Genomic DNA, 12,795 nt, shown 5'->3' with positions numbered 1-12,795 from the left:
ATAAAGTATTGAAAATCACAAGTGTCTTATACTTCCAAACGCTGGTGAAACATTTTCAATTCTGTTTATTTACTTATAGAAACAAAATGTCCAACTGAAACTGTTAGCGGAGATGAGACACACTCCACTTACTAACCAGCTTGCTAGGCAGACTTTGGGAGAGAATGGTAGCTGGGTTAAGGTTAAAAACTCAGACGTTTTTATCATAATGGACAATTTTTTTCATTGAACCTGTTCTGAGAAATACTTGACATAGGAATTGCAGAGTCAAAAAAGAAATGATGGCTCCAAGAAATCTCACTCATTCCAACTCTCCCTGCCTTGATATGTGAGTAAAAGGGGGCTCATCGAGGTAATACCTTCAAGGTCCAATAGTGGGAAGAAGGTGGGAAGCTAAAGAACAGCCTAATCTCACCAAGATAGTCACTGCTCTAAAGAAAGTACATAAACTGGGACTGAAATGAGTTAACAAGAATGTTAGTCTTCTTCACGTATATCTACAGAGGCACACATTGTGCAGTGTGTGTGGGGGGTGTGCTGTCCCATGAGTTGCTATATAAAAAGTCAGAGAAGGACCCATGGGAGTCAGTTCTCTACTTCTACCATGTGGGATTAAACTCAGGTCTGCAGGCTCCGCAGCAGGTACATTACCTGATGAGCCATCTTTCTGGTCATCCTATCAGGAAGTTGTAGCCTAAGTCTAATGTGTGTTTCTCTGGCCTATATTGATTCCCATTTTTTCCTGATGCTTTTGATCCATGAATTGTGTCTGGAAGTCAAACGATGAAGTGCTTTCAAATTGACACCACCTACCTGGTGACTGGCTGTTTTTCTGAGTGCCCCGTCCGTTAATTCATGTGCATTTATTGGTGAGGAGGCCCCTGGTCTGATCTCCTACTTGACAACTTAAGAAAACAATTTTTATGATCTCTGTCCTTCTGTGTACACAGAACCCTTGATCTTTTTCTGGAGGCTCTAATGGATCTTTGACTATTTCTTCAGAGACTATTGCTTGTGGACAATGTTTATGTCTCCATTGGTATGATTCATATAGTGTTGAATGATTCCCTGCTCACAAAGTAATGCTGTGCAAGTGGGATCTTCTAGAGGAAGAAGAAAAAGCACAGGTTGGGGCCTTAGTAATATTTTAAAATATATTCAATAAGCAGAGAAAAGGAATTTCAAAGCATGGCCTTTAGTTTTTATTTTAAATGAATTTATAGAAAAGATTGCTTTGCTTGGCCCCTGGTATTGCTTCTTTGTGGGTAGTTTTACCGTGTTTAGGTTTTTAAGGTTCAGTGAGCTAGATACTCTGTGAAGCCTAAAATCCCAGTGCCAAAGTACACGGTGGTATCTTAACTCTCTGAGTCTCTCAAGTGCCATTTGGAATGCAGTTCTACCAAGTATAACTGTTATAGCATAATCAAACAGTCTGCAAGGGCTTAATAAACGCTGTTGACTGAATTAAACTACGGAGGGCAACAGCTAACACATGATCAAATTCATAACACAGAAGCAAGACTGCCAAAACAGAACTCCGCATTGCTGAATTAGGAAGAAGGGGGACAGGATAATACCAAAAACAAAACAAAACCAACTTTAAGTGTCGTCTTTATAATCTGTGTTCTATAAATGGGTCCATACTCTCAACTCCCGGCATACACCAAGGGATTATCAGTGACAAAAGAAACAGAAAAGCAGGGACAGGGCTCTGGCACAACCCATCCAAGCCATGCTTCTTTGGCTGAAGTGCTAGCTAGTAACCCTTAACCACCATGGGCCTGCATGTCAGCATTTGTCATTCGTACAATTTAGTGATGCTAATGAACACAAGGTACTTTCTCAGTAATAAAAGAGCTCCATGTGATCTGTTTGTCTGATGGATCAATTCTGCTGCAAAATCCCTAAGGACTCATTGTTTGGACATGATGTAAGGTTTTTGTTGACACTGGTTGGTTTGGGGCTTTGTTGGTTTGTTTGTTTTCCTTCATAATGAGCTTCCAATATAGTTTGCTCATTTTATCCTTGAAAGATCATCATAAATGTTCTGGGGCACTTGATAATAATTCAGTTTATTAAATATTTTCACTTATGCCTTCTGCATCAAGTCGCAGAGGCTGAAGCCTAGACTATCATGGAAGACCTGAGGACCAGTCCACGTGCCTTTGGAAGCACCTGTCATGAACAGCAAACACACTGATGATTTCAGTTGAAGATCTGTGTTTGTTTGCTTTTTAACAGTAAGAACTCTTGCCCATTGAGAGCTCCTTCATAGATTAAATAAATGGTAATAGACAAATCTCGTAACGATCAAAATTTGGCTATGACTAAATGTGCTACATTTTTCAAGGGAAAAAAATACTCTAAAAGAAAATACTTCTAATATAAAACTCCAGAAAGTTGATATGCTTTTTTCTAAAAATTTGTTCTGGTGAGACTGTCTGTAAAAAAAGAAATATATATATATATATATATATATATATATATATATATATGATACAGCATCAATTCAAAAGCACCTTTCTACATTTTGATATGTTCTTGGTGTTTATATTGTTAAGAACAATATATGCAATTTTTTCTTGGTCATAACCACTTGAAATTCAACTTCCACTTGAAGTTGCCCCAAAAGGAAACAGCAAACACATCACCATATCTGAAAATGTGAGCTTTTTTTTAAGACAACAGTTTAGTGACTGGTTTAGATGCTGGGACAGTCATGTGACCTGTGATTGAATCAAGGCAAATGGCTCCTGATCACGCGTTATTCTTTCAGATCTTTTTTCCCCCCTAAACTCATATTCGTTTATACCCTCAGCTATTCTTATACCATTGTTGATCATCTGAGAAAAAATTCTTTTCAACTCCTCTAAAATAATAAATGTTTCTGCAACAATGAACATAATTGACAATTAGGACACATTATTCACAGCTAAAATATCTCTTCTAAAGAGGATGCGCACAATGTGGTGAAGAGAGAGAATGAGGTGGCTGACAGAAGACAGAGACCTTGAGAAAGACTGAAAACCATAGGGAAATAGGCTTGGGTCATCAGGCCTGGGTGCCAGGCTGATGAAGAAGTCATTTCAGTGAATCATAAAATGTACAAATACAATTGTCAAGTAGGTTCTATGAAGGCAGGACCAGCAACCATTCTAATCATATTAGATGTCCAGAGCCTAACTTACTCTTAGCTACTTAATAAATATTTCATTGAATTTTCTAAAACAGAAACATTACCTTGGATTAGGAATAATAGTCAAATTAATGAAATTAGAAAAATGAGAACTATAAGTTCTCACTTCAGTTTGTGGCTGACAAAGCACAGAAAGAAACTATTTTATTTATTTATTTATTTATTTATTTATTTATTTATTTATTTATTGCCTTTTAATTTGTTTCCAAAATGTTTTAGTAACTGTATCTCTCCTGACTCTCTTCTTCCCTAGGAAGTGAACATGAGTGAAAAACAATTAGGGGTTTGATTTTATTTTGTCTGGATTCTGTGCTGATACAACTCTGCAGCAGTATTCATTAGATGGGCAGGGACATAGTAGGGAAATAAGGTTAGTCTGGCAAGGAATACTTTAGGTTTACTTCAACCATAAAAATCTCAAAGCAGTGGAAGGAGTAAAAAATGTGGGCTTCCGCAGTGCCACTGCAAAATAGATCATCCCTGCCACATTTCCTTTAAGCCTCTTCTCACTAACTGGGCACCCATACAATGAGATGTACACACAGCAGCAAGTGTAGAGATACAACTGGAAAATGTTTATTTATTTATTGTTTAAAGACTAGGATACATTTAGCATATGAGCTTTGGACAGTAATTTTAAAATCACCTATGACAAAAAGCAATTTGAGAGAACTCACTGACACATCCCACCAGAGCAGATTCCAGTCCCTGGATTCAGAACTGACAGCCTACATAGGTGAGCTTTTGGTTCAGCATTTGAAAAAGAAAGAAATGAGAGAGAGAGAGAGAGAGAGAGAGAGAGAGAGAGAGAGAGAGAGAGAGAGAGAGATAAAGTAAGAAAGAAAGAAAGAAAGAAAGAAAGAAAGAAAGAAAGGAAGAAAGAAAGAAAGAAAGAAAGAAAGTCTGGATTTTCAGTGTTCTACAAATAGCCAGGAATTGCTTCCAGCTTTGAATAAACACTAAACAATTCTGCCCAAGAGAACAGGGAACATCAATTAAAGACATCTGGTGAATGACACATTTGTCCCAATGTAGAACATCCAAAAGAATCCTGAGACAGAGGGCAATTTCATCAAGAAAATAAAGAATCTAATTGAGCAGATGACATCTCAAATCTCTTTCAATGGATTTAGGCTACTCAAATTGGAAGTTTTCAGTAAAAATCATAAAAGATACTTTAGAATTCAGTATATGGGAGAACTGATTAATAAATTATTAAAAATTTATCCATTTCATTTACCATTTAAGATCTATTTTTAAAAAGATCATGAGTTTGGAGGATAACAGGAGAGCTTCTATAAGGAAATATTTTTTTAAGAAAAGGACCTAAGGAGCTGAAAGGGGTTGCGACCTCATGGGAAGAACAACACTGTCAACCAAAGAAACCCTCCAAAACTCCCATAGAGTAAAACACCAACTTTTCTGCACACTTTGAGAGACCTATTGATCCAATTGCACATATAGCTGAAGACAGCAGTGTCTGGCATCAATGTGAGAAGAGACATTTGTTCCAGAGAGGGCATGTTTTCCCAATGTAGGGGAATGCCAAGGCAATGGGGTGGAGAGGGAAATCAGGAGGAGTGCACCTTTGTGAAGGTAACTGGAGGGGAAGAGGGAGTGGGAGTGGGGTGGGGTAAAGGAATAACATCTCAAATGTAAATATAGTGTATTTAATTTTTAAAAAAAGAAAAAAACTTTATTTTCACACAACTTTGGAACCAATTATAAAACCTTAATTTCCTCTTAGGTTCATGCAGATGCAAATCTCTCATGTATATTGACATTTTAAAACATACGTTTATTCATCCTTTGAGAACTTTACATAATGCATTGTGATCATTTTCCTTCTGCCTCCCCCAACCCTGTATCTACCTCTCTTTCATTCTCATCCAACATCCTCTACCTCTCCCTTTCCTCCTCCCCCTCTCTTTCCCTTTGCTTACTTCCTCTGCCACCAATCTCCCCCCTCCACCTCCATGGAGTCCAGTGTGGTACATCCACTGGCAGAGTAAAGCATTTCAGAAAGTAATGTCCTTATAACTTTGGGATGGATGTTAAGGAAAAGGTACATGCAATAAACAGAAGTAACAATGTCGAAGCAAAACAGTGTTTTGGAGAAATATTAAAATGCGCCTCTAGGTCTGTGAAAAGTTGCTTGGAAACTCAAAAACTACCACAAGGAGTTCTTGAATATAAACTGGAAGAAAAGGAAATTATGATCTTTCTAGTGTCAAACAGTTGAAATCATAGGATTCTTCGATATTGATCATATTGCGCTTATATATCCCAGTGACACACTGAAATCATTTTGGAAGAATATCAAACTGACTTGCTCAGAGGAGGGGGTGACTGGGAGGAGGACAGTGCATGGTATATAAAGTGAGTAAGTAAAGAATAATTAATGAATTAATTGATTAATTTAAAAGAAACATCAAACTGTTATAGGCCAAATAAATGTTGTGCCTCACCTAAATTCAGATGTTACATCCTAGTTCACAATGTAAAGGTTTTCATCAGCAGTGGGGGTGGGAGGAGTTTTAGAAGACAGACCTAGTAAGAAGGGACTGGAGGCAGGGAGCTTTCTGTCTGCTCTGTGAGGTCCAGTGAGGATGCTCCTAACTACAAGACATCAGAACGCCAGGAGATGATCCCTTACCATAACTGATTTGGAGGTACCTGGGTCTCAAAAGTCTCAACCTCTAATTTTTTTAATACATTTTTATTTAAGCAACCAATCAGGTATAAGCCAGCCTGACTAATTTATAAATGAGCCTGTGACCAAAACTCAAAAGTGATGTTAAACAGAAATCTGTTTAACTACCCATTCTATGCCTTTATCTTTTACATTAGACAGACATTGTCTCAGTGCTACACACTACATTGGGACTCTTCTCAGAAAGGAACTCACAGATAAATGGAATGCATAAAAATCGTTGTTCCCCGTTCTTCTCTTGTATGCTTCATGCAATGGTCAGTCTTCATTGTTAACTTGACTAGATTTGAATCATATAGGAGACACATATGTGTATGTGTTGGTCAACTGATATCCAGAGAGCTTTACATGAAGAAGGAAAACCTTCCCTGATTGTGTATGACATCACTTCAGGGCCTGAGGTCCAGAATGAATGAAAAGAGGAACAGGGGAGGAGCCAGGTGGGTACCAACATTCAGGCTTTCTGACTATAGGTGCCTCGAGGCCTCCAGTATTCCCTTGTCATACTCGATTAGAATCTCAAACTGTGAGACAGCATAAGCCCCTTCTTTCATTAGTCGCTTCTTTTCAGTTTGTCACTGAAGTGAAAAATAACTAATGTGCCACAATCCACAGTGACAGACACAGGATCTATTCAGTCACGTGACTGGTATGCAGTACCATGTGGATAGTCACAGAAACAGTCTGCCCACTTAATGCTTTTTTAAAAAATATCCCAAATATAATAATGCCAAAAGAAAGTTTCTTCTTAAGTCATTAGAATGTTCTTTAACAATAACGGAAACAGCTACTTCTGAGGGTGCAGTGCAGGATTCTGTCCTGACAAAGACCTAATGGGTAGGGGTGACCTGCCACCAGACCACGTCTGAAATCCAGAAGTGGCAAATCCTTACTAGTAAAACAGCCAACTCGCTCCTTGCTCTTGCTCTCACTCTCTCTGTGCCAGTGGCTTTTGAGGAAAGTGGTGGAAACCTGCCGCCGCTGCCATATGAATGCAGGCAGCTCAGGTTTTCATGGTCTGGGAAACTTGAGCTAAGAAACCGTGTACAAAGCAAGAACAAATCAGGAGCCTTCTAGAATCATTCAGCCCTGTTGTTCAGTTAAAGCCACACCATGGAGAACTGTTTACCTTTAGAACAGTTTTCCTTTCAAGAACGGAGAAGAACCAAATGATATGTTTTAATTATGCAAAACACTCTCCCCTTTGCATATATATATATATATATATATATATATATATATATATATATATATTTCCAAATCATGTGCCCTGACATTCAACAGAAGGAAGCATCATAGTGATGATAGGGTATGATACAAACCATATTTGATTCATAATAAGAAAACGCAGCAGCAGACACAGTCTTAGTTGGGTAGTTTGTATGCAGGTCACACCTACTTTAATAAGCAACTAGGCACATTGATAAAAAGAATTCCAGGCACAATGTTCTGGCCTTTTTATGCTATGCAAATTCCATACTACCAAATACCAACTGCTAAAACAAATGAATGTGAACCCTCCACCAATTTCTTGAATTTATTTAGTTGGTTATTGAACTTGGGATTCAATCAAATGACTGGCATACCTCTCAGTATAACATCTTTTTCTCTTTTTTCTTTACTTATTTTTTAGTGCTGGAAGGCATCCTGACTTGTCATTTCCACATACACATCCCTGCTCCACAGGAAGGATGAAAGATGGCCTTGGGCCACAGCGGTAGGATCTCAGGATAAAACATAGAACATTTCCACACTAGAGAAATGTGTTTGCATTTGTGGTTTTCCTGATGCCTTCAAATGAGTGTTCCTACGTCACAAGCACATCTGTTTGGATGCTTCTTCCCCTTGGGTGAATGAACAAAGGGACATATTGTTAAGACTTGCCTGACGGAAATTAAATCTGCTTTCATCATTGCCTGGAACAGCTTTTCTCCAACGGCTCTCCTTATTCTGTTGTTTATTCCTCCATAAGGTGATAGAAAACTCAAATTTGTCATGAATCTGGTACCTGACAGGCACAGTGCAATTAGAACAAATGCTTAACGTTCCTCAGAGCACCGAGAAGGGCAACTTCAAGATGTCAGGAAGGAAGATTAAAATGGGCTGTTAGGGATCTATGTCACAGTGTGGAGCTAATGAAGGAACAGTTTCAGAACGTGTTTGCCTGATAAGTACCTTCAACATGCTTTTAGTACATACCTTTGGATCAATCTAGACAGACTGATAGTCAAGACACAAATTTCTCCTATTTTACCTTTAATATACATTTGTTTCATGGACTCAAATATCAGGGTGCTCAGCATCGTACAATGAAGATTATGTGAATGAGTGGAAAGGCATCTAAATTGCAAAGAAGATCCATCAACTGTCAATGAGGCCACACAGATGAACAGCTCTTTGTTTGTTCACAATCGGTATACAGTTAGCGTGCTGAAAGCTAACCAAAGGTTTCTCCCCAAACTGACTTCAACACCACAGCATTAAATTCAAAAAAACTAGAAACATTATAAGTACACATTTTACCAAAAAGTGAAGATAAAAGGTACTTACACTTTTGCTCCGAGAAAGTACCTCACATGTGTTCCTCTCCATGGTGAAGTTTGCAGTAGTTCGGATGCCGCTAGCTGCTTCCAAAGTCAGTGCTCTCGCTGAAACTGTTATCCACTCAGAGGCCACTGAAATGCTGGAGAAATAGGCAAGGAAATGTTTAATCAAGTATATGATTAACATGTGTACTTCGAAATGCGGCCGTGGACTGAGACAGTGATTCTTAAATAATTCATCAGAACGGGCAGAGATGTTGATGTGTTTAAAGCAACAAAAGTGGACAGGAGGAACATTTCCAAAACAGCTTTTGTTGAATGCAAGTTACAGATCCCAACACCATCTGCTTTCTGTTAAATATCTAAGCTTACTTTCTCGGTGGTTGAAATAAATAGGTGTGGTAGACACAGCCTAAAGATCCTCATATGAACGGAAGAGGCGGTGGGACCATGCTATGTGCTAATTCTTGCTGGGAAACTAGGGACTCCCCAATTTTCCACTAAGGGATCAGCCACATAACCTTTCCCACCAATGGGAAACATTAAAGACAACCAGATGGGTGTGAGCATGACGTCACGGCTTCCTCTTTCTTGTGGCATTACCAGTAAATCTACACAAAAATCAATGGCATTCTCCCAGTGGCTGTGCAGCAGAGCCCCAGACCTTTGGTTCACAGAGGCTGAAAAGCTTGCTTGAGAGAGGGTGAGGGCCGCTTACCCAGTTAAACTGTAACTGTTATTCCAGAGACTACTCCAGAGTAGCTGTCACTTCCTTCGCACCAATGGCCTTGTTTCCTAGCCTCCACTTTCCTAGACACTGGAAAGGAGACCATTTTGAGGGCAGGATGAATTAGTTAAGTACATATCTGATATCCATTTACTTCTAGACATGGCTTTACTACTCATAGGATAGAGTTCTATGTGGGATGATATGCTTTTAGAGGGACTAACTCTAGAGGAGAGAGAGTGAGGCCAACAAGTTTGGCCAGAACATTGACTAATAGTGCAGGCTGACATTGTAGGTGTGGAGGAAGGGAGGTGACAGTGAGTAGTCTAAGTTCTTTAGGGAAAATAAGGTGCCTATCTGACATTTAGGAAAAAGAGTAGCAACAGTAAAGGGCTGAAAGAATTAGGTTCACAAAACAATTTTGAATATACTAAAGCACAAGCTGTTATAAATTATACATGGAGACACTAGAGGAAGACCATCATTAGACCCTTGGGAGTTCCCAGAGACGGGGCCACCAACTAAAGAGCACACATGGGCTGGTGTGATGCCCCCAGCCACATATAGCTGCCATGTCTGGACTCAGAGACTGTGCCTAATCCTACAGAGACTTGAAGCACCAGGAAGGAGCAGTAGTGGGGAGGAGGATGACCTCACAGAAGTAAACGGGAGGAGGGATACAGGAAATTCCTAGAGGGTGGTTGGAGTGGTGGCATTTGGGATGTAAATTAAGTAATTAGTTAAAGAAGAAATTGAAGTAATGGTAAACAGTTATATGCTTTAAAAAGAAACAAATCAACAGCCCAGCAACAACAACAATAAAATAAACATGAGTTCAAAGCATGAGAGACTATAGAGAATACAACATGGCTGCAGACCTCAACAAAGAGATAGCCTCTGAGCAGGAGCCCAGACCTCAACAAAGGGATAGCCTCGGAGCAGGAGCCCAGACCTCAACAAAGGGATAGCCTCGGAACAGGAGCCCAGAGCCCAACAAAGGGATAGCCTCGGAGCAGGAGCCCAGACCTCAACAAAGAGACAGCCTCGGAACAGGAGCCCAGACCTCAACAAAGGGATAGCCTCGGAACAGGAGCCCAGACCTCAACAAAGGGATAGCCTCGGAGCAGGAGCCCAGACCTCAACAAAGAGACAGCCTCGGAGCAGGAGCCCAGACCTCAACAAAGGGATAGCCTCGGAGCAGGAGCCCAGACCTCAACAAAGGGATATCCTCGGAACAGGAGCCCAGAGCCCAACAAAGGGATAGCCTCGGAGCAGGAGCCCAGACCTCAACAAAGAGACAGCCTCGGAGCAGGAGCCCAGACCTCAACAAAGGGATAGCCTCGGAACAGGAGCCCAGACCTCAACAAAAGGATAGCCTCGGAGCAGGAGCCCAGACCTCAACAAAGGGATAGCCTTGGAACAGGAGCCCAGAGCCCAACAACCTCACTGGATAGGGACCCTCACTACACTCCCCAGCAGCCCACAGCAGCACTCTCTCAAGGCTACCACATATGAGTCATTCTCTTCAGGGTTTTAAAACTCAAAGTGAGATATTTTTAGAGACGCCAAAGCGCCCCCCCACACACACACACAAAAGCAAGGTGCGAGTAGAGAGAGAGAATGGACACTATTATTGCTAAGAATATCCCTAGTACCCCTAGATGTGGAGACGCAGCATTACCAAGGGAAAAGGGATTTCTAGCTTGAAGAAAATGTCTGCCTAAAGGTAGAAGAAAAACACATTATCCAGTGTGAGTTTCTAGAGGAAGAATAATTATTTCTTTTAGGTTTCTGGGCTTTTGTGTGCACTGTTTTGAAGAGAGGAGGTTTTGAATAGAGGGACTAACCTACATGGGAAAAATAGTTCATAAGCCTCCAGGAACTGAGTCACCATCGTGATTACATATGATGCTCAGCATCTTGTATCATCTCCAAATGCGTGAAAATATATTATTCATTTCATCTGAGAAATGGATAGAGATTATTTTAACTATGATCTAAATGCCCATGCCTAGAGAGAGAAACACCATCTAGATAACTGCTGCGGGAAGCTGATGCTCTGCCAGGGAGAAACTCATTGAAAATATTTAATTATTCATCTCGTATGTAATGAGTGCCCTTAGGGTACCATGAAGAAGTGCTCATAGTGAGCTAGTTAATCAATGATTTCAAACCAACAAATCAGTAAAGTCAGACAAACAATAGATTTGACCTGGAAAGGCTTGCTGAATTAATCAAGTATTTTAAGACATTTGACTTAAAAGCTTTTAATCCCATCATTAAGAGCTTCTTCCCCATAGGAATTCAAAACTTAAAGGAATATGAGTAAACATATTAAGTTAAGATGGACTTAACTAAACGACCAGATTCTCCAACTATATGGCTAGAAGGCAGCCTGGCCTCCATAAAAGTATGGATCTGGGCGCCAAACAGGTGTATCTCCATTCAGTTCTAGGCGATCTGAAGTGTCTTGGCAGAGAGGCACTAATGAATACCTGGTCTTCCATTGTCAATGGAAACACGCTTAAAGCAATATCTAGCAAAACACTTGGCCTGTAAGATGGGAAGGGCACTTTTGCCTTCACAATCTGTATCTTTCTCTAAGTATCAAATGCCAAGTAATAATGATACAACCAATTTTTATTCATTGTCTACAGTGACTAACCTCCCACAAATAAAACATGCCTAGGCAAATTTCAACTAAGCATTGGTAAATCATTTATCCAGTTCTCAGGAGATTGGTGCATGACTATCAGGACAATTTTAAGAGAGTTTAGTAAAGGTGGTAAGGAAGATGGGTGTGTGTTTGTGTGTGTGTGTGTGTGTGTGTGTGTGTGTGTGTGTAGAGGAACCCACAATGGCAGTACAATCCTGGGAGCAGGTAATGGCAGAATTATCTACAGTAAGCTCAAGGAGCAAGCCGAGATGGATGTCAGCATCTACAAAAAGACAGCCATGCAGAGCTGACTTCCTTGACAAGGCAGGTTACTTTTTGGCACAGCCTGGATGAAAGAGGGGAAGAGAAACGCATGACCTCACACCACCCTTCCCTGATCACCTGCCAGGACTTCCTACTAGCCAAATGCAACTGAGCAAGAGGGCAAAGGAAAATACAGATACACTTTCATCTGTCTGCCTTCAGGGACAGAACGCTCTGAAAGCTGGACAGAGAAGAGAAAGAGCTGCAGGCAAAATAGAAAACATGCCACACAATGATGCTATGCATTCTAGCAGGAGGATATTTTCCTGCCGCCTCATTAGTTGCAGGGAAAATATCTACCATTTATCTCAATAATGCCAAAAACTTAGATATTGCTAATGTATTGTACTCAAAAATAAGGGTATCTGCTTCAGAGAAAACATTGTTCAGACTCAAACTTCATCACTCTGTGGCCATGGTTTGTATTTTTGATTAAATCCCCATACCATTCTGGTGTTAGTATCATGGACCAAAGCCATTTAATTATCAACAGACTGTAATAAGCACAAACATCAAATTTGTGCCCATACCAAAGAATATTTGAAAATGCAAAAAAAAAAAAAAAAAAAAACCCAAAAAAATAAAAACAAAATAAAAAAGACAGTTGACTCCCAGAGAAGAGTTTCTACAAATTCC

At 40.0% G+C, this 12,795-nt stretch overlaps 1 protein-coding gene across 1 annotated transcript in view; it reads right to left on the bottom strand.

The window, feature by feature from the left end:
* Window positions 1–8,501, bottom strand: part of PDE4D (phosphodiesterase 4D) — a gene marked incomplete at its 5' end in the record, with an annotated part of 1,034,128 nt that extends 1,025,627 nt beyond the window's left edge. Inside the window, one exon of the mRNA XM_080933670.1 lies at window positions 8,460–8,501. Within this exon, the coding sequence (XP_080789796.1) occupies window positions 8,460–8,501 (42 nt within the window). The remainder of the gene's footprint in view (window positions 1–8,459) is intronic.
* Window positions 8,502–12,795: the final 4,294 nt, after the last annotated feature.

Source organism: Micromys minutus, assembly GCF_963924665.1.
Source record: "Micromys minutus genome assembly, chromosome: 20".
Classification (NCBI taxonomy): domain Eukaryota; kingdom Metazoa; phylum Chordata; class Mammalia; order Rodentia; family Muridae; genus Micromys; species Micromys minutus.
The sequence above is the reverse complement of the archived record's forward strand: the minus strand, read 5'-3'. Positions and strand labels throughout refer to the sequence as shown.